This window comes from Bufo bufo, chromosome 9 (genome assembly GCF_905171765.1).
Source record: "Bufo bufo chromosome 9, aBufBuf1.1, whole genome shotgun sequence".
In the NCBI taxonomy this organism is placed as follows: Eukaryota; Metazoa; Chordata; class Amphibia; order Anura; family Bufonidae; genus Bufo; species Bufo bufo.
The window spans coordinates 47603376-47625438 of NC_053397.1; the positions used below are offsets into that span (position 1 = coordinate 47603376).

The 22063-nt window shown below is 39.8% G+C and overlaps 1 protein-coding gene across 2 annotated transcripts in view; it reads right to left on the reverse strand.

Annotated features, from left to right (window-relative positions):
• DPYD (dihydropyrimidine dehydrogenase) overlaps positions 1-22063 on the reverse strand; it is a 1571083-nt gene that overhangs the window by 1101629 nt on the left and 447391 nt on the right. For both annotated transcript variants that reach the window (XM_040406865.1, XM_040406866.1), the window contains exon 5: positions 8250-8411. In XM_040406865.1, coding sequence (XP_040262799.1) covers positions 8250-8411 — 162 coding nt within the window. The remainder of the gene's footprint in view (positions 1-8249; positions 8412-22063) is intronic.

The window sequence follows — 22063 nt, forward strand, 5'->3', positions numbered from 1 at the left end:
CAGGCCTATACATTTGACCTCCTGTTGACAATGAGTCTGATGCACAGTAAGTCTATGTATAACAGAACACATTAAAGCTACTTTCACACTAGCGTTTTTACTGGATCCGGTTTTACTGGATCTGGATCAGGCTTCCGTTACTGATAATACGGATCCGGTTGTATTATTTTTAACATAGCCAAAACTGATCTATTGAAAGTCAATAGAGGACGGATCCGTTTTCTATTGTGTCAGAGAAAAACGGATCCGTCCCCATTGACTTGCATTGGGGGTCATGCCGGATCCGTCTTGCTCCATATCCCAGGACGGAAAGCAAACTACAACATTCTGCGGTTTGCTCTCCGGTATGGGAAACGCAACTAAACGGATCAGAATGCATTTTGGAGCATTCCGTTCTGTTCAGTTCTGTTTTTTCCCCATTGACAATGAATGGAGACAAAACGGGAGCGTTTTTTCAGGTATTGAACCCCTATGACGGATCTTAATACAGGAAAACTAAAACGCTAGTGTGAAAGTAGCCAAAGACTGAATGGCGCAGCAGGTGAACAAGATGCACAGAGCATCCAATGTTCTACAATTAAAAACTTGATAAAACACTGTGCATAGTGCTTGTCAAGTCTCTCCCTAGGCTCAGTACACAACAGGGATGGACTGGGACAATAAAGTGGCCCTGGACTTCAGCCAGACCGGCCCACTTTATTTTTCCCAAACACACTAAAAAAAAAACATAAGTAAAAACATTCCACTGTAAGTATAAACAGGTTTTTTATTTTTACTCTTAATTTAGAAAAAAAAAAATGCATGCCAACATTACAGATGCCTTTAGAATGACATGTGTAAGTTACACTCAGTGCACATAGTTTGGTGCTTTTTTCGACCACCAATGCTGGATTACAGGGAGGTCGTAACCATGATGACGAGCCATGTATAATGTGCTGGGAGACATTTTGTCTCTATGGCACTATCTGCCCTAATAGTGATACAGTGCCCACATAGAGCACGATAGTGCCCTCCTATTCACAGAAAAATAGCGCATTTGTACCCATATAGTACCTACCTAGGTGCATAGAAAGTGCCATACTTTGGCTCTAATTCGGCACTGTATGACTGTGGCCAAAGTACTGTAGGTTTTCACTTTAGGTAGGTACTGTATGGCACCATAAGCAAGAAATACACCATTTATCTGTGCATAACATGGCGCTATCTGAGCACTGTATGACCGTGGGAAGACCTGGGCATACTATGCTCAGATAAGTTGTGTATTTAGTGTCTACAGTGCCCACAAAGTGCCATATCATACCTACCTAGAGCTAAAACGTGGGCAGAAAGTGCCATACTTTGCCTATAATTATACTCTGTCTACACAAGTATGGCGCTTTCCGAGTATGGGTTCTATATGGCACTATGTGGGCACGACAGGCACTAAATGCGCCATTTATCTGTGGATAGTATGGCACTATCTGCCCACAATCATACAGTGCCCACATAGAACCAAATATCGCCGTACCCACACTATTATATGGCAGTGCCCAGAGCGCCATATGTTGACTATGTGGGCAGATAGTGCCCTACTATGCCCAGATAAATAGTGCCCTTAGTGACTGCAGTGCCACACTGTACCCACCTAGAGCCAATCTGTGCACAGAAAGTGCCATACTTTGTCCACAGTGACAAAGTGCCCTTTCTGTGCACAGTCTTGCTCCAGGTAGGTATTCTACTACACGTGGGGGCACAGCGCTCATCTCTTTAGTAAAGAGTCTTTACTACCTTACATTCAGCTCCCGCCTCCAGCCTCCAGTAAGGTGCGGGCGGCAGCGCTCACTCACTGGGAGGAGCAGGCGTGTGACGTCAGTGAGTGAGCGCCGCCCCCACACTGCCTGCTGTTACTGGAGCTTTACCCCCCTGATGGCGGCCCTGGCCGGCCCATAATTCGATCGGCAACGACCGCTCGGAATAAGGTTTTTATAGGGCTGTGATATCAAAGGGGATGGCTATTTGCTGATTGGTTGGCTGCATTGCATTATGGGTCTTATCACATTCACGGGTTTCTTACTTTCACTTTGTAACACATGTTGCCACCATTTTAGGATTTGTCATCACGAAACACGAGGAAATTTCGATTCGTTGCGAATCAAATGTTTCCTGAAATTCGGATTGAAGTCAATTAGTTTCACTTCGATTCGCTTAACACTAGTTGCCATATTTGCTGTATAAATATCTAGTAGGTTAAATAAGAGCTGCATCCTTTGGAATGGATTAAAGAAAAGATGTGGAGTTAAGAAAGTAGAAATGCCTATGGAAATCTTAGGAACACAGTTTATGGCTGTTATTATGCCAACCCTGCATTCATTTACAATATTTTACAACAGTTATAAATTACTGCAGCATTCTTAGCATGCCATTATATTTTTAATTGGAGAAACAATTTTTTTCTCCAGCCAAACATCTTTTCAAATGTCAGTAGACCTTGATTACAATTACATCGATATAACATGAAATTTGATATATTTCCATATGAAATCATTGCCCTTTTAATTATGTACTGACATCATATACACAGCATATTATAGAGCTCACGTTCATTTTATTTTATAACTACTTCAGTACTTTGGTATTTTCTCTTGTTAATGACCAGACTTAGCTGACAATTTCCTAGCACATGTGGGTTTTTATTTAATTTGTAATGGCTATACTTTCTTTTGTGATACACGAGGCTTTATTTTTGAACCATTTGCACTATAAAATAAGACCTTAAAGGGGTTTTCTAAGTGTTTTTTACCAAAGACCTACTCTCTTGATAGGTCATCAGAATGTGATTGGTTGAGGTCCAACACTCAGGAACCCCACCGATCAGCTCTCTTACCAAGCACACTGCTGTACACTGTATAGCGGCGCGCACTCACACACCTGGCAGTTCTTGTCACTGCCAGGCTGTTGTTTCCATAGTGAAGAAAGGAGCGCTCTCCGTTCCCTGCTTCACTGTTCTTCTGAGCTCTCTCCCTGCTGGCCACACATTGCGATGCTGGCTGTGGGAGGAGCGCTGAAGGCCTGGGAAACGGCTCCAGCACAGCCAACAGTGCGATGTGAGTGTGGTAGCGTGTCATCAGGAAAAAAGGTAAGTATGTTTTTTTTTTTTTAAAGCTGCAGACTGGGGGCAACAACTACTGTGAGGGGGCTGTGGGCATACTCTAACTTGAGGGGGCACATATCCTGCATAACTACTGTGAGGAGGCACATATCTGGCCATAACCACTGTGAGGGGGCATATAATCTGGCATAACCACTGTGAGGGGGCACATATCTGGGCATATCTACTGCGAGAGGCACATAATCTAGCATAACTACTGTAAAGAGGCACATAATTTGGTAGAACTACTGTGAGTGGGCACATAATCTGGCATAACTACTGTGAGGAGGAATATAATTTGGCATAACTACTTTGAGGGGGCACATAATCTGACATAACTACTGTAAGGGGAACATATCTTGGCATATCTACTGTGAGGGGCACATATCTGGGCATACCTACTGTTAAGGGCACATATCTGGGTATATCTACTGTTAAGGGCACATATCTGTGCATATCTACCGTGAGGGGGCACATAATCTGGCATAACCACTGTTAGGGGCACATATCTGGGCATATCTACTGTGAGGGGCACATATCTGGGCATAACTACTGTGAGGGGGCACATAATCTGGCATAATTACTGTGAGGGGGCACATAATTTGACATAAATGTGCCCCCTCATACTGTGAGGGGGCACATTTCTGGGCATATCTACTGTGAGGGGCACATAATCTGGGGACTGAGAGGCATAATGGGGCTGAGAGGCATAATGGGGGCTGAGAGGCATAATGGGGGCTGATGAGAGGCATAATGGGGGCTGATGAGAGGCATAAAGGGCTGATAATGGGGGCTGATAAGAGGCATGGGGCTCTCATCTGAGGTCTGATTGGGGGTAATTTACATTGGGGTCTGAGCTGAAGTCTGATTTGAGGTCTTATTGGGGTCTTATTTACATTGGGGTTCTGATTGGGGCTTTCAGCTGAGGTCTGATTACCATTGGGGGTCTGATTGGTGATCTGACCTGAGGTGTAATGAAAATATTTTTTTTTTCTTATTGTCCCCCTCTAAAACCTAGGTGCGTCTTATAGGTCTCCTGAACTGCAGAGCGGTGCCCACTTCCAGCCCTGAGCCCAGCTGCCCAGAGCACTGATCCTGAGCCGCTGGAGTCTTCAGAACTGTAAGTATTTACAGTAATTCACTGTAAGCTATATTATATATATTACTTGTTTTATGTGAGTAAGGGTGCTAGGTGGTTGGAGAAGGTGGGGGGGATGGTAAAGAGAAATTCTGTACCAAGTCTTGGTGATGTGGGCGGCGCAATATGTGGGTGGGGCTGTGTGTGGGTGTGACTTGAGGGTGGGTGGGACACAGGTGCCCCATAATCTCCTATTGCCCGGGGGTCCCATGAGTTGTCAGTCTGCCCCTGGCTAATAGCACTTACTATTTATCCTGGGCGCCGCTCCGTTTGCCCGCTGTGCCCCTGTCAAATTTTCCTGCCTGGTATGCTAATTAATAGCATCGGAACAGGGAGGAGAGGACGCCAAGGTTTCTCAATGTGCGTCTCCTTCTCCCTGGCTGTAGCACGGTCCAATCAGAAAGGAGAGTGTCACAGCCAGGGAGAGAAAAAAATCACTTTCCAGGCGGGAGAATTCAACATGGGCACATGCCCTACATAATGTGCTACTTATTTTATAATGTCTGGACCCATGGGTCCAGACATCTAGCAGTGATGAATGACGTTTTAAACCCTTCGCTACCAGCGCAGTACATGTACGCAGCTGGAGCGAAGTGCAAACATGAGGCCTGCTTGCGTATGCAGCAGGCATCATGGCCGGCAGGTCTTCACTGTTTCAAACAGCAGAGAGCCGCGGCTAATGATCATTACTGGCAGTAATGCAGATTGAGGTAATTAAAGTCTTTAGATGCCGTAATCAAGTGTGATCACGTCATCTAAAGGGTGAAAAACCCAGAAGCGCGAGCTTCTGACTAGCATACTCTGCGGCCAATGAGGATACCTGTAATTGATTTAAATTTGCTGGGTCTCTCTGAAGAGACCCAGGGTATTAAAGCTGCAATTCTTATTTTGGCCAGCAGGTGGCAGGCAAACAGAAGAAATGAGCAATCTTCCTCAAATCATGGGTCTAAAAACCCAAGAGTGATCAGAATTTTTTTTAAAAAAAATGGGTTTTGTATGCTCAAATACGAGCTTCAAAACCATAAAAAAGTTTAAAAAAATATATATATATATATATATATAAAAAATATAAATCATTTCCCTTTTCATAGAATAAAAAAATAATTTTTTTAAATTCCACCCCATTTCAAATTTTTTTCCCACTACATTGTATGCCATATTAAATGGTGGCATTAGAAAGTACAACTTGTCCCGCAAAACATAAGCCCTAATACAGCTATGTGAATGGAAAAATATAAAAGTAATGGCTCAAGGAAGATAGGGAAGAAAAACGAAAACGCAAAAACAAAAAATCCTCTGATATTCTAAGGGTTAAAAAATTTAATTCAGCTGCTTCATGACAAATCACATTCTATTGTATGGAGCAGAAAATGGCGTTTGTGCCGCTGGTCGTCATTTAACCCCTCAGATGCCGCTCTCAATGCTGATCACGGCATCTGAGAGCCACATTTAGCCTATCAGGGCGTTAGTCAGCTGTTATAACAAAAAAAATACCTCCGTCATTAGAATGGGAAGAGGATGTTGCAGCCCTCTTGATTGAAGAAAATGCAACAATTCTTTTGCGTGGTGATGTGTGAAGGCACCATGTCATCACGCTGGGCGGGCTTGGTGAAGTCATAAAAAAAAACTTGATGCAAATAATTTGGCGAAAAGCCAGTCTTAATCATTGTGGGTCGCGATATATGGTGAATGAAGATCCAATATTGCCAATTTTGACCACATATTGGATCAATAATGTAATCATTTTAGTGGCATGTACATAGTAGGGAACATCTACAAAACTTGGACGCTAGGTTTCTGGCCTCCAAAAGTTTCACATTTTTGAGCAAATGGCATTTTGTGACTCTTTATGTTTTGCACTATTGCACTACTCTGGCAACATAATAAAAAGGCTTAGCAGCCAAAATTATCACTAAAATCTACACCAGTTTCTGGAGCATGGACAGCAGAGAATATAACAAATTTATAGAGGCGCAGGTTGACTTAAGACCGGTGTATTGGTGTACGAAACACTACTCTTCAGTATATAAGTGTCACCACCATACATCTGATAAGCTCTGACAGACGTTCTTCAGAACCTCCCACTTGAGGTTTCTTTTGTTTTGCTTTAGTTTCCTCATCTCGTTAGCCTCTCTCAGCTGTCATGTAGTTGCACTGATTGCATCCCTTTAAATCCCTTCCCATACTGCATCACTTTGCGGTTTATACAACTTCCTGGAGTGTATGCATGCTGCATGCTACTACTGAGTCTTCTACAGATAAGTTTTGTTCATTCATTTGTATTTTCCTGTTTTCTGGATCCCAGGTGACCCTGACTCCCTCCGTATCAAGTGTAGGGAGCCGGTGGTCGTGTCCGCTCACTATTATAGGGTGTTCAGTGGTTATACAGTCGAGGTACGAGGATATGCGATTTTCTACCATTGAGAATTTTGCATAGGCTGAGCAGTTAGGGAGAGAGCCAGGTCTGTTGCAGGGCTATCCCTTTGGTTCCTTAGTTTTGGATCCAGTCAGTCGGATCTTCCTTTTGTGTCTTTTAGTTTTCTATACACCTTCCGTGACAATAAGCCCTACTTTATATATATATATATATATATATATATATATACACACAGTGGTCCCTCAAGATACAATATTAATTGGTTCCAGGGCGACCATTGTATGTTGAAACCATTGTAAGTTGAGTAATAGGTTCCAAAGCCCCAAAATGTCAATCAAGATAAGAGAAAAGTAAGATTTAAGATAAATAAGCAGATAACTAAGACAGATAAAACATGTCCTTACATATAACAGTCAGTAATAGCTGCTAACTAGCAACTAATACACCTATTTTACACGAGAAGTGGCCTTGATTGGTTGTATTTGAGTCTGAGACATTGTATTTTGAGTCTGGTTTCAACCTACGATGGGTCAGAAAAGACCATTGTATGTTGAAAATATTGTATCCTGAGACCATTGCATCTTGAGGGATCATTTTATATATATATATATATATATATATATATATATATATATATACTGAACAAAAATATAAATGCCACACTTTCGGTTTTGCTCCCATTTTGCATGAACTGAACTCAAAGATCTGAAACATTTTCTACATACACAAAAGACCCATTACTCTCAAATATTGCTCACAAATCTGTCTAAATCTGTGTTAGTGAGCACTTCTCCTTTGCCGAGATAATCCATCCCACCTCACAGGTGTGTCATATCAAGGTGCTGATTACACAGCATGAATATTGCACAGGTGTGCCTTAGACTGCTCACAATAAAAGGCCACTCTAAAATGTGCACAGTTTTGCCTTACTGGGGGTGGGGGGGGGGGTCAGAAAACCAGTCAGTATCTGGTGTGGCCACCATTTGCCTCACGCAGTGCAACACATCTCCGTCGCATAGAGTTGATCAGGTTGTTGATTGTGGCCTGTGGAATGTTGGTCCACTCCTCTTCAATAGCTGTGCGGAGTTGCAGAATATTGGCAGGAAATGGAACACGCTGTCGTATCCGCCGATCCAGAGTATCCCAAACATGCTCAATGGGTGACATGTCCGGTGAGTATGCTGGCCATGCAAGAACTGGGATGTTTTCAGCTTCCAGGAATTGTGTACAGATCTAATCAGCACCTTGATATGACACATCTGTGAGGTGGGATGGATTATCTCGGCAAAGGAGAAGTGCTCACTAACACAGATTTAGACAGATTTGTGAACAATATTCGAGAGTAATGGGTCTTTTGTGTATGTAGAAAATGTTTGAGTTCAGCTCATGCAAAATGGGAGCAAAACCGAAAGTGTTGCGTTTATATTTTTGTTCAGAGTATATATATATATATATATATATATATACAATTTTATTATTATTACCTCTTATTTTATAGCGTGCATGTGTTTGAATTTCATAATACAGGAGAAGCATGAAACAGGAGGAGATGTATAGGCACATAGATATGTCTAAGTTGATGAACATTCACTACAATAAGCACATACCTCAGTAGCAAATTGCTGTAGGCCCCCAATATTAATTGGACCTTCTTCCGTTGCATATAAATTGCATCCACCTACACAAAGGTCTGATGTCGGACATACCATTCCACATGTCAAGCCAAGTGGGTTATCGGAAAGTATAGTCCTTGCAGCTCCATAGTAGTTCTGCAGACAGAATTAAGTCATCTTCATTAAAAACTCATTAACGATAACATGGACGTAAGACAGAGCTGCAAGAAATCATTTTTACAGGTTGTGATGATGGATCGCTTTGCTAACTGTATGACAGAGACGTATTTGGAATATACATTCAGTTTTATGTGCCGACGGTGACGACAAATGTGTGATCTATGGTTTATATATATCATAGGTATTTGTCTCATTATGTGTTATGCTATTAACATTCTGATATAGAGTTTATCATCTTTGTGATGGTGTCTGTGTAGAATATTAGGGTTTGTGTGGCCTACTTTGTTATTATTGTTACTACCATCATCAGCATTTTGGTGGTATTGTTTTCTCTTGAGTTATAAGGTCTCATACAGTTGGTAACAAAGATAATTATGTCCATGTTCTCAATTTTCCACCATCTTTTTTCAGTATTATATCACGCTGTGTGTCACATTCAGTATATCTTAATAAGAGCAAAACTGGAAACCCAACAGACAAGTAATAGTCAACAAAGTTTCATGAAATGTGTGAACTTTTCATTCTTTAAGTCAGCTATACTAAAATTTGGAGACTACCAAGTATGTATGTACATACAATTTGCAAATTTCATTTTCACATTATTGGATAGGGTGATCCATTCAGCAGTTTGCACCTCACCTGTTTTGCTCTGGAGGGTGGAACCACCTTTTCCACCTTTTATCATGTAAGTACATAAGACTACATTTTTATAATGTTTTTCATAAGTGTAAATATTAAAGGGGCTATCTTATGATTAATGTAAAAATCTGATATCTTATAGTACACAACGGTCTCTTTCTAACAAACTGAGAACCAGCCCTGCACCTCACATGGGTCCAAAGATCTCCACATGCATTGCTCCAGTTGCTCGGGTGTGTCCTTTCTCGGAGGTTGTGTCTTTTTGGCTGAAGCTAGCGGCAGTTGAAGTATGGAACTGAGCATGGTATGTATGTCCACCTCAGTGAGCTGGACAGAGAGTTTTGAAAAAGGGCAAACAGTAGGTGGTGCTATACATATAGAGTTCAGTGAACAACTCAGTGACTATATTTTTATCACATGCAATTACAAAAGTATTCAGATCAAGGTGCTGGTTTGAAAAATGTAGAATATTTTTCATGGGACAACCCCTTTAAGCTGAGCAATACTGGAATATTTAAAGGTGTCAAAATCTGCCCTGCCACCAGAGGTACTATAAAGTGTCTGGATAACAATGAAAACTCTCTATTAGAGTTGCACAACTTTTACACTTCATTGATGAAATTGTTATTCTCATACAGATCTAGGGCCCAGGTGAAATCCCAATTTATGCACTTTATGTAGTTACACCACTGAAAGTCACATTGTAACTTCACCATTTTTTTAATCATTTAGGACAATAACAAGATGATTATCATTTAGAATATACAAAATAATGATCTGTTTGCATAGGTTATGTAACCTGTTCTTCAATGTGTCACCACTGAATAGAGCTCAATGATGGATAAGTTATTTTTTATGACCTTTCCTTAAATAAAACCCAATACGGATTTTCTTAGGTAGAAGGTTTTCATTTAAATTTTTATTTTTATTTTTTTATAGATTGAACAGATTGGTTTGTGCCTCAGCGGTGTAGTTGAAATCTATAGCAATTAGAAAATAAATTTAAAAAAAACAACAGCCTAAACTGTAGCCTATATACATTACACAGAATGTGACTTTGTTTGACTTTATTTGCACAGAAACTCAAAGTAAAATAATTTAAAGTCAAACTGGGAATTTTTCGTCCCACCAGAGAAATATGTTTTGAAGGCTTACCCTCCATCTATACAGAACATGTGCAAGTTGTTTGTGATTCAACCTTAGATGACCCTAAAAGTGATTGGCTCCAAACTAAGCCTTAAAGGGGTTCTCTCACTTCAGTAAGTTGCATTTATCATGTAGAGAAAGTAATTGCAAGCCACTTACTAATGTATTGTTATTATCCATATTGCTTCCTTTGCTGGCTGGATTCATTTTTCCATCACATTATACACTGCTCGTTTCCATGGTTACAGACCACCCTTCAATCCATCAGTGGTGGTCGTCCTTGCACACTATAGGAAAAAGCATCAGCCTCTCTGGTGCCCGGGACTATGAGACTGCACATAGGCTGGTGCTTTTCCCTATATTGTGCGAGCACAACCACAGCTGCTGGATTGAAGGGTGGTCTGTAATCATGGAAAGTGTATATTGTGATAGAAAAATGAATCCAGCCATGAAAGGAAGCAATATGGATAATAACAATACATTAGTAAGTGCCTTGTATTAACTTTCTCTACATGATCAATGCCGATTACTGAAGTGAGACAACCCCTTTAAATGAGGTTTTCTTCTGGTCAACTGGTTGATCCTCTGGTACTCTAGTGGGCCAGCCCAACGTGGAAGAAATTGCAGTTTTCCTTATATTTTTCCAGAGAATAAAAAATTACCGAAAGAAATGCAGAGCTAAACATTTTGTGAAAATTATCCTCTGACTTTTTAAATAAAACAAACGTGCAAAATTGAAAGAGATATTAGTGTTGGGCGCAAATTTTAATAGCGAATATCGCCAATTTGGGAATTTGGGAATATATTGGAGATCTCTATCTGTATATAAAGCTATTGTAATGTTCTGCCGTGCCAACCATTTTCTCCAGTCTCAGGAAACTTCTAGCAGCTTGAAAAATGCAGCAAAAGTGACCCACCACAGCATTGCGCGCGCAATACGCGCATATTACATTGCCGATTTTCGCAATCAAGAAAATAAGAATGAGCAAATTTATGACGAATATTCACCCAAATATTTGCGAAATAGCGCTAATTCAAATATTGCCCCTGCCGCTCATCACTAAAAGCTATGTATTCAAAAATCAACCTGTCCCAATGTAATAGTAATGTTCATAGAGATGACTCTGGTTTTATAGAACGTCCTCCCACAAACTTTATGATCTCATACTTGATTAATGCAGAATGGAATCAGATGCTTAACTGAGCCGCCAAGAGATTAACTCCAGGATTTTGGCCTTACTGACTCCCGGCTCATTAGCCTCTCACTAAAGGCTAATTTCTAATCAGTGCAAGTCACTTTTGCCTTTTAAGATAATATTTTCCTATGCGAGTCAGTTGTCAAAAATGTTAATCTGCTTGATGATTAAATATCTTAACCCTTATGTGTAACTATGTGCTAGGAATTACCTTCTGCTTAATGACAACTGTATATAATGTAACCCTAATATCTACTAGTACTATATACTAAAACTAATTAAATTAAAATCTTAAACATAAAGGGGTAGCATTAAAATACTAAGGAGTGTCTGTAAACTCTCCTGGCATGTCTGTTTTATTAACTACATACTTGCATTCACTATGTAATAAAAATATATATTCTTTTGACTCTGTGTTGTGCCATTTCTATATTATTTCTTCAAGACATTATGAATGAATTGCATTCAGTCTGCAATAAAGGTCCAGATGAGTGTTACCAGTTGGGGGTGTCTCAGCACCATCTGGTACAGGGATCACAGATTGGACAGTGTCAGAACACACAACCAACTGATAACACCCATATGGAACTTCACTGAGAAATAATTAAGGAATGAACCATAAGAATAGATGATCCAGAAATGTTATTACATGGGGATTGCAAGTAGTTACAAAAACAGATATTTCAGGAGAGGTGATAGATCCTCTTTAGAACAAGAAGACTGGTTATGATGTACGTCTCTAGAGAAAGAAAGGTCCCAAAAAATATGGTTGCCAGTAAGGTCCATTGGTGGCTCCCCTTTTGGAAGAGAAGCCTGATGGTAGGTTTATATCACACCTCAGTTAAACAAGTCCATCAGGCTGTTCTGGCAGAGATCACTGGAGATCACTGGAGATCACTGGATCTAGCCTAGCCGGATACTGCCATTCCCCACCCACTTGTTCCAGGAATCGGGCACATTATAGTCAATGGAATCTGGCGGTGAATGGTAATATTCCGCTTGGCCAGATCTGGTGAACTCCTGCTGGAATAGCCTGTTGGATTTGTTTAATGGATATGTTTGCTAACTTAGCCTAAGAGAGACATGATTTTTGAATTAACCCCCATATGGTCTCACAGTATTTGTCAGTAGGGTAAACACTACAGTGGGGAATGGAAACAAGGGAAAGAGTCTCCAGACTACTGGTTGAATATTCAGTGAATACCGAAACCAAAGCGATGTACCTCTTGATTAAGAAGTTATATATAAAGTTACCTTTCCTGGATTGGTTAAGCCTCCTGAATTATTTGGAGTCTTGTGTGAGACATTAAAGAGAGGGGACAGTGATTCGTTCAACCATATCACATGGACATTGTTTCTTGGCCTCACTTGTCCCAAAACCTGTACCCTGCTTGCAGATGGACATATCTGTATTTTCGATTATTATCTGATTATACTAGAAATCAGACAATGACAGCATACAGTATGTATACGTAGTGCTAATTAGTGCAGAGAATAAATCCAGCTAGACTAAACTTTGCACTAATTAACATGAATTTCTTATATTCAAAACCTTCTGGACCCATGACAGAAAGGTCATACAAGACTCCCATCTCTTGAGCAATCAAGTGCGCTGCTTCAAAAGAATATAGAATATGTACTATTTATGTGTCCTATGACCTGTGAACATTTGTGAGCTGTAAAAGCAAATAATAATAATAATAATAATAATAATAATAATAATGATAAATAATAACCAGCAAATAATAATGATGATAATAATAATGAATCATAACCAGCTAATAATAATAATAATAATAATAATAATAATAAAAAATAATAACCAGATAATAATAATAATAATAATAATAATAATAAAAAAAAAAAATAATATATATATATATATATATATATATATATAGAGAGAGAGAGAGAGAGAGAGAGAGAGATTCTTTACATATACAAGCAGAGCCCTTGTAGCACTCAGTGGATGTTCTGCTGGAGTAGGGTTCCCACCCCTTTAACAATAGATACAAAGACTCCAGCTAAGTCGTATTGTGATGCAACTTGTTTATTTTGCGTAGAGATGGTTGCTGCGGCGAAGTGACGTTTCGGCAACTCTGTGCCTTCACCAGACTAGTGCCGCTGGTGGGAGAAGAAGTCACGTAGGTGTGGACGCAGTAAGGAGTATAAAATGCGGTAGTACCGCTGGGAGATAGAGGCGCCTCTATCTCCCAGCGGTACTACCGCATGTTATACTCCTTACTGCGTCCACACCTACGTGACTTCTTCTCCCACCAGCGGCACTAGTCTGATGAAGGCACAGAGTTGCCGAAACGTCACTTCGCCGCAGCAACCATCTCTGTACGCAAAATAAACAAGTTGCATCAAAATATGACTTAGCTGGAGTCTTTGTATCTATATAGAGAGAGAGAGAAAGAAGATACTAAATTTCCTATCGATTATTTTTATATATATATATATATATATATATATAAATTTGTTATTATTTTACTTATTTATTTTCATTTATATAGCTATGGGAAATTTGAACTGAAATTTAAGGTTAGATTTGACTTAGTATTTGCATTAAGCATGTGAGGCAGGCACCAGGCAATATCACTTTTGGTTATATTATCTTAGAATCCTGTTGTTTCCAACCAGTAGATGAAGGTAACTGGTCCTCATGTTGAGCGCCCGTACAAGTGTTAAGAGATTGGTTGGCATCTTTATAAAGTTTAGTAATAGAAAATCTTGGAGTTTAAATCAGTAGGCTTTGGTCGAATCAAAGGAACAGGATTTACTTTATGTTTAGAGACAGATAGCAGGCTGTACCATAGGGAGTCTCTTTAAAACCTAGTCTTGCTACAACACATTTAGCTTACAGATAAGATCCAGATCAAGGCCCAATAACTGAAAGCTGCAACTGAATGCAAAACTAAACACTATTCTGGTGTAAATCTAGAAATTTGGAAGAATTCTGACATAGTAATTATTAAAATTAAAGATTTTAACCACATCCAAAATCCAGATACATAAAAAATATATATATTTTTGGCAATTTTTTAAAATAATTATTTTCAATTACTACTGGGATACAAACATGTACATGTACATCTACTTTCAATCAAAACATGACTTTTATTATGTTCTTTATGAAACATTATGTGCACTAAGATGCATTGGCCCATATGTACTAATGTGATTGCAGGTAGAATTTTGTATAAAATGCACCGAAAACTGTATACATCTATTTATAAAGCAAATTTAATCCCTAATAATCCATAATACCTTTTGTGACAAAGGGGCATGACATTGTGGGAAAGGGTAAAAAAAACAAGGTGAACAGACCTCCTCAGAAAATAAGCGATGGGTGCAAGTCTCCTGGGGAAGCGTTAAGCTTCCCCATATACAATAGAGTAGTCCACGTAAAATAAAAAAGAAAGGATGGAGACAACATGTCCAATGGTTGGAATTTATTCCAGATGCAGCATTTCGGCCAAGAAGCCTTTGTCAATAAATTCCAACCATTGAACGTGCTGTCTCCATCCTTTCTTTTTTCTTTTTTGTGGGGAAGGGTGTGACCTGCAATGTAACAACATGCACAAAAATTGTGCAAACATTTTTTAATATAGAATAATAAAAAAATAGCACTGGTTGGATGATTTGCATTTTCTTTTACATTATATGGATGGCTAAGCGCATGGATGTCACTTACAGGGGAAGAGTTGGCATCAGGATCCTTTATGGGAAGAAGTCAAGCTGGCAGAGGCTTGGTAATATTTTCCTAGGAAACATTGGATCCTGACATTCATGTGTATGTTATTGCGACAAGTATCATCTACCTAAAAATTGTGGAAGACCACGTACATGGCAATGGAATTCTATAATGGCAGAGGCCTCTTTCAGCAGGATACTACCAATACCACACTGCAATCATTGTTCAGGAATGGCTTGAAGAACATGGCAAAAAGTGCAGGTTGGTGACTTGGCCTCCAAATTCCCTAAATTTCAGTCCAATCAACCACCTGTGGTATGTGCTGGAATAACAAGTCTGATCCATGGGGACCCCACCTCATAGCTGTCCATTCCGTCAGCTCTCCTGACATGTCTATTTTAATAAATATTTGTTTTCCTCATGTAATAATTTGAGAGCATAGTTTCTTTGTGCCGTTGTTCTGTTATTCCTACAAACCGGATTCCAAAAAAGTTGGGACACTATACAAATCGTGAATAAAAACTCAATGCAATGATGTGGAGGTGCCAACTTCTAATATTTTATTAAGAATAGAACATAAATCACGGAACAAAAGTTTAAACTGAGAAAATGTACCATTTTAAGGGAAAAATATGTTGAATCAGAATTTCATGGTGTCAACAAATCCCCAAAAAGTTGGGACAAGGCCATTTTCACCACTGTGTGGCATCTCCCCTTCTTCTTACAACACTCAACAGACGTCTGGGGACCGAGGAGACCAGTTTCTCAAGTTTAGAAATAGGAATGCTCTCCCATTCTTGTCTAATACAGGCCTCTAACTGTTCAATCGTCTTGGGCCTTCTTTGTTGCACCTTCCTCTTTATGATGCGCCAAATGTTCTCTATAGGTGAAAGATCTGAACTGCAGACTGGCCATTTCAGTACCCGAATCCTTCTCCTACGCAGCCATGATGTTGTGATTGATGCAGAATGTGGTCTGGCATTATCTTGTTGAAAAATGTAGGGTCTTCCCTGAAAGAGATGACGTCTGGATGGGAGCATATGTTGTTCTAGAACCTGAATATATTTTTCTGCATTGATGGTGCCTTTCCAGACATGCAAGCTGCCCATGCCACACGCACTCATGCAACCCCATACCATCAGAGATGCAGGCTTCTGAACTGAGCGTTGATAACAACTTGGGTTGTCCTTGTCCTCTTTGGTCCGGATGACATGGCGTCCCAGATTTCCAAAAAGAACTTTGAATCGTGACTCGTCTGACCACAGAACAGTCTTCCATTTTGCCACACTCCATTTTAAATGATCCCTGGCCCAGTGAAAACGCCTGAGCTTGTGGATCTTGCTTAGAAATGGCTTCTTCTTTGCACTGTAGAGTTTCAGCTGGCAACGGCGGATGGCACGGTGGATTGTGTTCACTGACAATGGTTTCTGGAAGTATTCCTGAGCCCATTCTGTGATTTCCTTTACAGTAGCATTCCTGTTTGTGGTGCAGTGTCGTTTAAGGGCCCGGAGATCACGGGCATCCAGTATGGTTTTACGGCCTTGACCCTTACGCACAGAGATTGTTCCAGATTCTCTGAATCTTCGGATGATGTTATGCACAGTTGATGATGATAGATGCAAAGTCTTTGCAATTTTTCGCTGGGTAACACCTTTCTAATATTGCTCCACTATCTTTCTGCGCAACATTGTGGGAATTGGTGATCCTCTACCCATCTTGGCTTCTGAGAGACACTGCCACTCTGAGAAGCTCTTTTTATACCCAATCATGTTGCCAATTGACCTAATTAGTGTTAATTGGTCTTCCAGCTCTTCGTTCTGCTCAAATTTACTTTGTCCAGCCTCTTATTGCTACTTGTCCCAACTTTTTGGGGATTTGTTGACACCGTGAAAATTGGAATCAACGTATTTTTCCTTTAAGATGATACATTTACTTGGATTAAACGTTTGATCTGTCATCTACGTTCTATTACAAATAAAATATTGACATTTGCCATCTCCACATCATTGCATTCAGTTTTTATTCACAATTTGTTTAGTGTCCCAACTTTTTTGGAATTCGGTTTGTACTTGAAATGTATGAAGAGGGTGTTAACAGTTGTAGATGAGACCATACACACTCTGATACTGTCAGACTGTGAAGGTACACACCCACTTGACAAGGGGAAAGGGAAATCCTAACTGTCAATTCATGAATACATTTCTAGGAGGAACAACAGGGGAGCAGCACAGTACAGAGTTCTTGAAAACAGTGCCCAAAATTATTTTATGAGGAATACAAGTACAGTATCTACTCAAACAGTATGTTAGAACTGGTGAAGGATCCGTTGCTAAAGTCTTGGTGCAAGATATTGCAGGACACCTATAGAGGTATTGTCCATGCCTTGATGGGACACAGCTGTTTTGGCAGAACAAGGGTAACTTACATAGTATAGCCAGGTGTTTAATATTATAGCTAATCAGTGTATGTACTAAAAAAAAGTTTCAATTTTTAAGTAGCATTTCCTCAGTTTGTATCAAATATTCAAAAATCCTTATGGATCTGTGTAGACCTTGTTGAAAGCAACAGTATTACTACACCAAAAAAAATGAACAATAATTTCATGAAACTACAAATATGTGGTATGTCATTGTGATGGTGATGGTGATAGTGTAATGTGCAGGAGCATGTGGTTCTGCCCCTGTTGGGTGTTGCATTTAGAGATGATCAAATCCCTCCAATTTGACTATGGTTCGATTCAGCCAAATAGCCAACCTTTTCCATTTGGTCCAAAAGGATTCTACCCTTATCAAAATGGGACTAGCACTCATAGTTTTTATCTCTAGTCCCTCACTTTGTTCTTAATTTTTTTTTATTGAAATGTTCTCTCTCCACAAAATACGCCAAGTGGAATCACAAAAATTTAGATTTGAATGCAACTTGAATTTATATAAAATTCATGTCAAACTCGATTCATTTAGAATTGATTCACTATTCATTAATTGCATTCATAAGATAACCCTTTTGTGCCATCCACCGTATATATACGGCAGAAGGTGATGTTTTAAATGTTTCCACTCAAGAGCTGAGCAAGCGCCAGCAATGTCCATGAGCAGAGGTAACTCAGATCATGGACAATTTTCCCCTCAGATGCCATGGTTGCAAGCCGCAGCATCTGAAAAGTCATTTATTGGGAGCTGGATGCTCCCGGTAACCAAATGGCTCCCCCATGATAAGATCAAGGGAGCCGTTTGATTGTTATGGCAGTCAGGAGTCTTGTAAAGGGTAGAGCTGGTCAGCACTTACTCAGTGCACGCTGCACGGAAGAAGGAGAAAGGTCTTTGTAGGCGGTACATTTTATTATATGTATATATATATATTGCATGTTCATTAAGATGTACTTGTTGATGAAGGCATGTTTGCCGAAACGTGTCCTGGTTGTAGGACATATCTGGAATAAATTTATATCGCAAAGACACAGCTGCTGGGATTCATTAATCAAAAGGAGTGTTGTAAAGGCTCCCAGGTTGGCCATAGCAAAGTTCCTAATGAGCTCTCCCTGTGACAAGACGCAATAGAAGCATAAGGATTTTTCCATAGACTGCAATGGTAAAATATTGCAGACTATGGTATAAACGATCTAATGATCATGTTTAAGTCCCCTAAAAGGGTAAAAAATAAAGTTAAAAAAGGAAAAAATTGTTAAAAAACAACAACTAAAGAATGATACATTCATCCCATTTCTCCATTTTACCAATAAAAATAAATAAGCAAAAAATTTATATAAACATCATTGGTATTGCCTCATGAAAAAATTACAGAACTATCAAAATATAAAAATATTTATCTTGTATGCTGAACACCATAATGGCAAAAAGTCAAATCGCCCGAACAGCCATTTTTCTTGCTTTGAATAAAAAGTTATCAAAATGTCATATATACAGCAAAATAGTATCAATAAAATATATAACTTACCCTGCAAAAAATGAGCCCTCACACAGCTTCTCAGATTAAAAATAAAAAAAAGTTTTGGGTGTCATAGTATGGCAATGCAAATATTTCTTTTTTTAAATAAAAACGACATAAATTTGGTATTGCTGTTATTTTACTGACCCGCTGAACAAAGGGAACAAGTCATTTTTACCACCTAATTAATGCCATAAATAGAAAAACTCATACAGTGGAATTGTGCGTTTTTTCTCTAGCTCCACTCCCATTAGAATTTTTTTTTTTCCAGCTTCCCAATACATTGCATAGAATATTAAATGGTGCCCTTGGAAAGTACAATTTACCCTGCAAAAAATAATTACTCGTATGGCTATTTGAAAGGAAAAGTGAAAACGTTATGACACTTGGATGGTGGATGTTAAGTAAAAATGAAAAAAAAAAATGTAAATTGGTCTGGTCTTGAAAGGGTTAATGATGCTAATACTATGCATTATGGCCTCACATTTTAATGCAGCAGAGACAATAACTGGAAATGATTTTTTCTTCTGCAGCTAGTTTATATTATCTATTCCTCGCATTAGTCTCATCCTTAAAATAACCACATAGCCTGTTCTGCACTTCCCTTCATCAAAATGTCAATAAAGACTGCTCAGGTAACCGAGACAACAGAAGCAGAGGTTTAAAAAGACATCTATAATCAGAGGCAAGCAGACAGCGCTGGATCCACATGGATCATTTAGAAACACTGCCTCACTTGCATGCAAATCAGGACTTTAGGAAACACCATTAAATATGTAGAATCAATATCCCTGCATTGGAAGAAAAATGTTCTTAAAGACCTGCTTTAATTTAAACTTGCTGAATTCAAATGTCACTTTAGGATATTATTCTACCTTTAATTAGACTGTAGAGTGACCTGCATGGAAGGCACACTATAAGGGGACCGTTGTGGATTTTTTTTTTATCACAGAAAAGTTTATCTGGACAGACACTAAGGGTAGCGTTGAGCGAAGTTTAGAAAAATTGGATTCGGCTGTTTTGCTGAATTTTGCAAAGAAATTCGCTATGTGATGAATTACTTAGTCACAAAACTCATCTCTGTAAGTAAGTAGCAGCGATTGCGCCGCAAACGAGCCTCTAGGAACAACTGAGGAGTTGCCTTTACTCCTAGAGTATCTGTTTTCTCTGGAACTACCGCGCCCTCTCTACTTTGATTGACAGGGCCAGGCAGTGTAACTGTCTTCATACCCTGTCCTGTCAATCAAAGTGCAGAGGATGCAGCAGTTGTAGAGAAAGTGGAGCCCGGTTACGGTAAGGCTCAATTGCCTATATTAAAACATCAATTTTCTCAGCAATGCGGGCACATATGAACATGGGACCAACACAGATGCCTGTTACATGTAACAGGTCAGCCAGTTCCATAAGTACAAAACTGCTGACAGATGCCCTTTAGAAAATCATTCTCTATGAATACTGTTTTTACAAAAAAAAAGCCTTTCTGATGAAAGTATCCCTTTATAGAGTTTATCCACACGGACAATATTTTCTTGTTAGAAATATCCCAAACAATCAACTGATTACAGGATCTCCTGTGCAAAGATCTCCAGTCTCCAAATATTTAACCACCTATGGCACCAACACAGGAAAAAGAAGCATTACACAGCCCTTGCACCAATCAGGCAGATGCATGACTAGTAATTCAGAGTACCTCCATTAAGCCATTTAATTCGCCTTTAAAGGGAGTCTGTCACCACATTTGGGCCTATTAGACTGATCAAATAGTGTTATATGTGCCACCCAGAACTTAAAAACGGTACCTTTGTTGTGGAAAACTGACTTTTCTTTTAGCCAAAAATGAACTTTGAACATTATGTTAATGAGCCCTCTCAAGTGCCCAGGGCGGCGTCTCAATCCTCCGAGGCCCAGGCAGCACCTCCTCAAGGGCTCATAACCCCGCCCTCCGTGTGCCTCTGCCCGCCCGTTTACTCCCCTCCTCTGTCCTTTTCCACTGCAGCTGCGCGGTCAAATTCGTAGCGGGCGCATGCTCCTGGCAGGGCATCGCAATACCTACTGCGCATGCGCCCGCTACGAATTTGACCGCGCAGCTGCAGTGGAAAAGGACAGAGGAGGGGAGTAAACGGGCGGGCAGAGGCACACGGAGGGCGGGGTTATGAGCCCTTGAGGAGGTGCTGCCTGGGGCTCGGAGGATTGAGACGCCGCCCTGGGCACTTGAGAGGGCTCATTAACATAATGTTCAAAGTTCATTTTTGGCTAAAAGAAAAGTCAGTTTTCCACAACAAAGGTACCGTTTTTAAGTTCTGGGTGGCACATATAACACTATTTGATCAGTCTAATAGGCCCAAATGTGGTGACAGACTCCCTTTAAAAATAAAAAATAAATAAATACGATATTTGGGTTCAAACAGTGCTTTTTAAAAACACATGCATCCTTTATCTTTGCTATAGAGTAGTATATTCTTAACTATTAGAATGACATTATTCTATGACATGCTGTTGTCCATGTTCCCCTAATGCTGCTGCTCCGGCAGCAAAACATGACTGGACGACATTAGCGCTTGTCAATAATTTTACTTGCATATATGCCCTTTACTAGAAAACAGGGTATTCAAAACCCTGATTTAGAGTAAATCAATAGAACAAATTGAATTGTGTCAGCTATCATTCTAATAGTTAAAGGGGTCGGCCACTTTTTAGCTACTGTTGACCAATTGCCACGGCCCGGTTCAGCATTTGGGGTATCGCTCGCCCCTTAGGAGGTTTCTACGAAGTATGTCCATCTTATAGAGCAAGTAAACGTGACGACAGCTACGGTTAAGCAGCGGAAGCTCAAGGCTCCCTTTGTAGATAGTAATGTTGGTACCCAGAGGTAGGATTGCCAGAGTGGTGCAGGGTGGCCTACAGTCTCTGTAGATGTATTGTACATGTGTCACTGTGTTGCTACCTGGATATCCATGGATCCTAGACATGATGTGGTCCGAAGCAGTGCAAAGGGTAGTTAACTT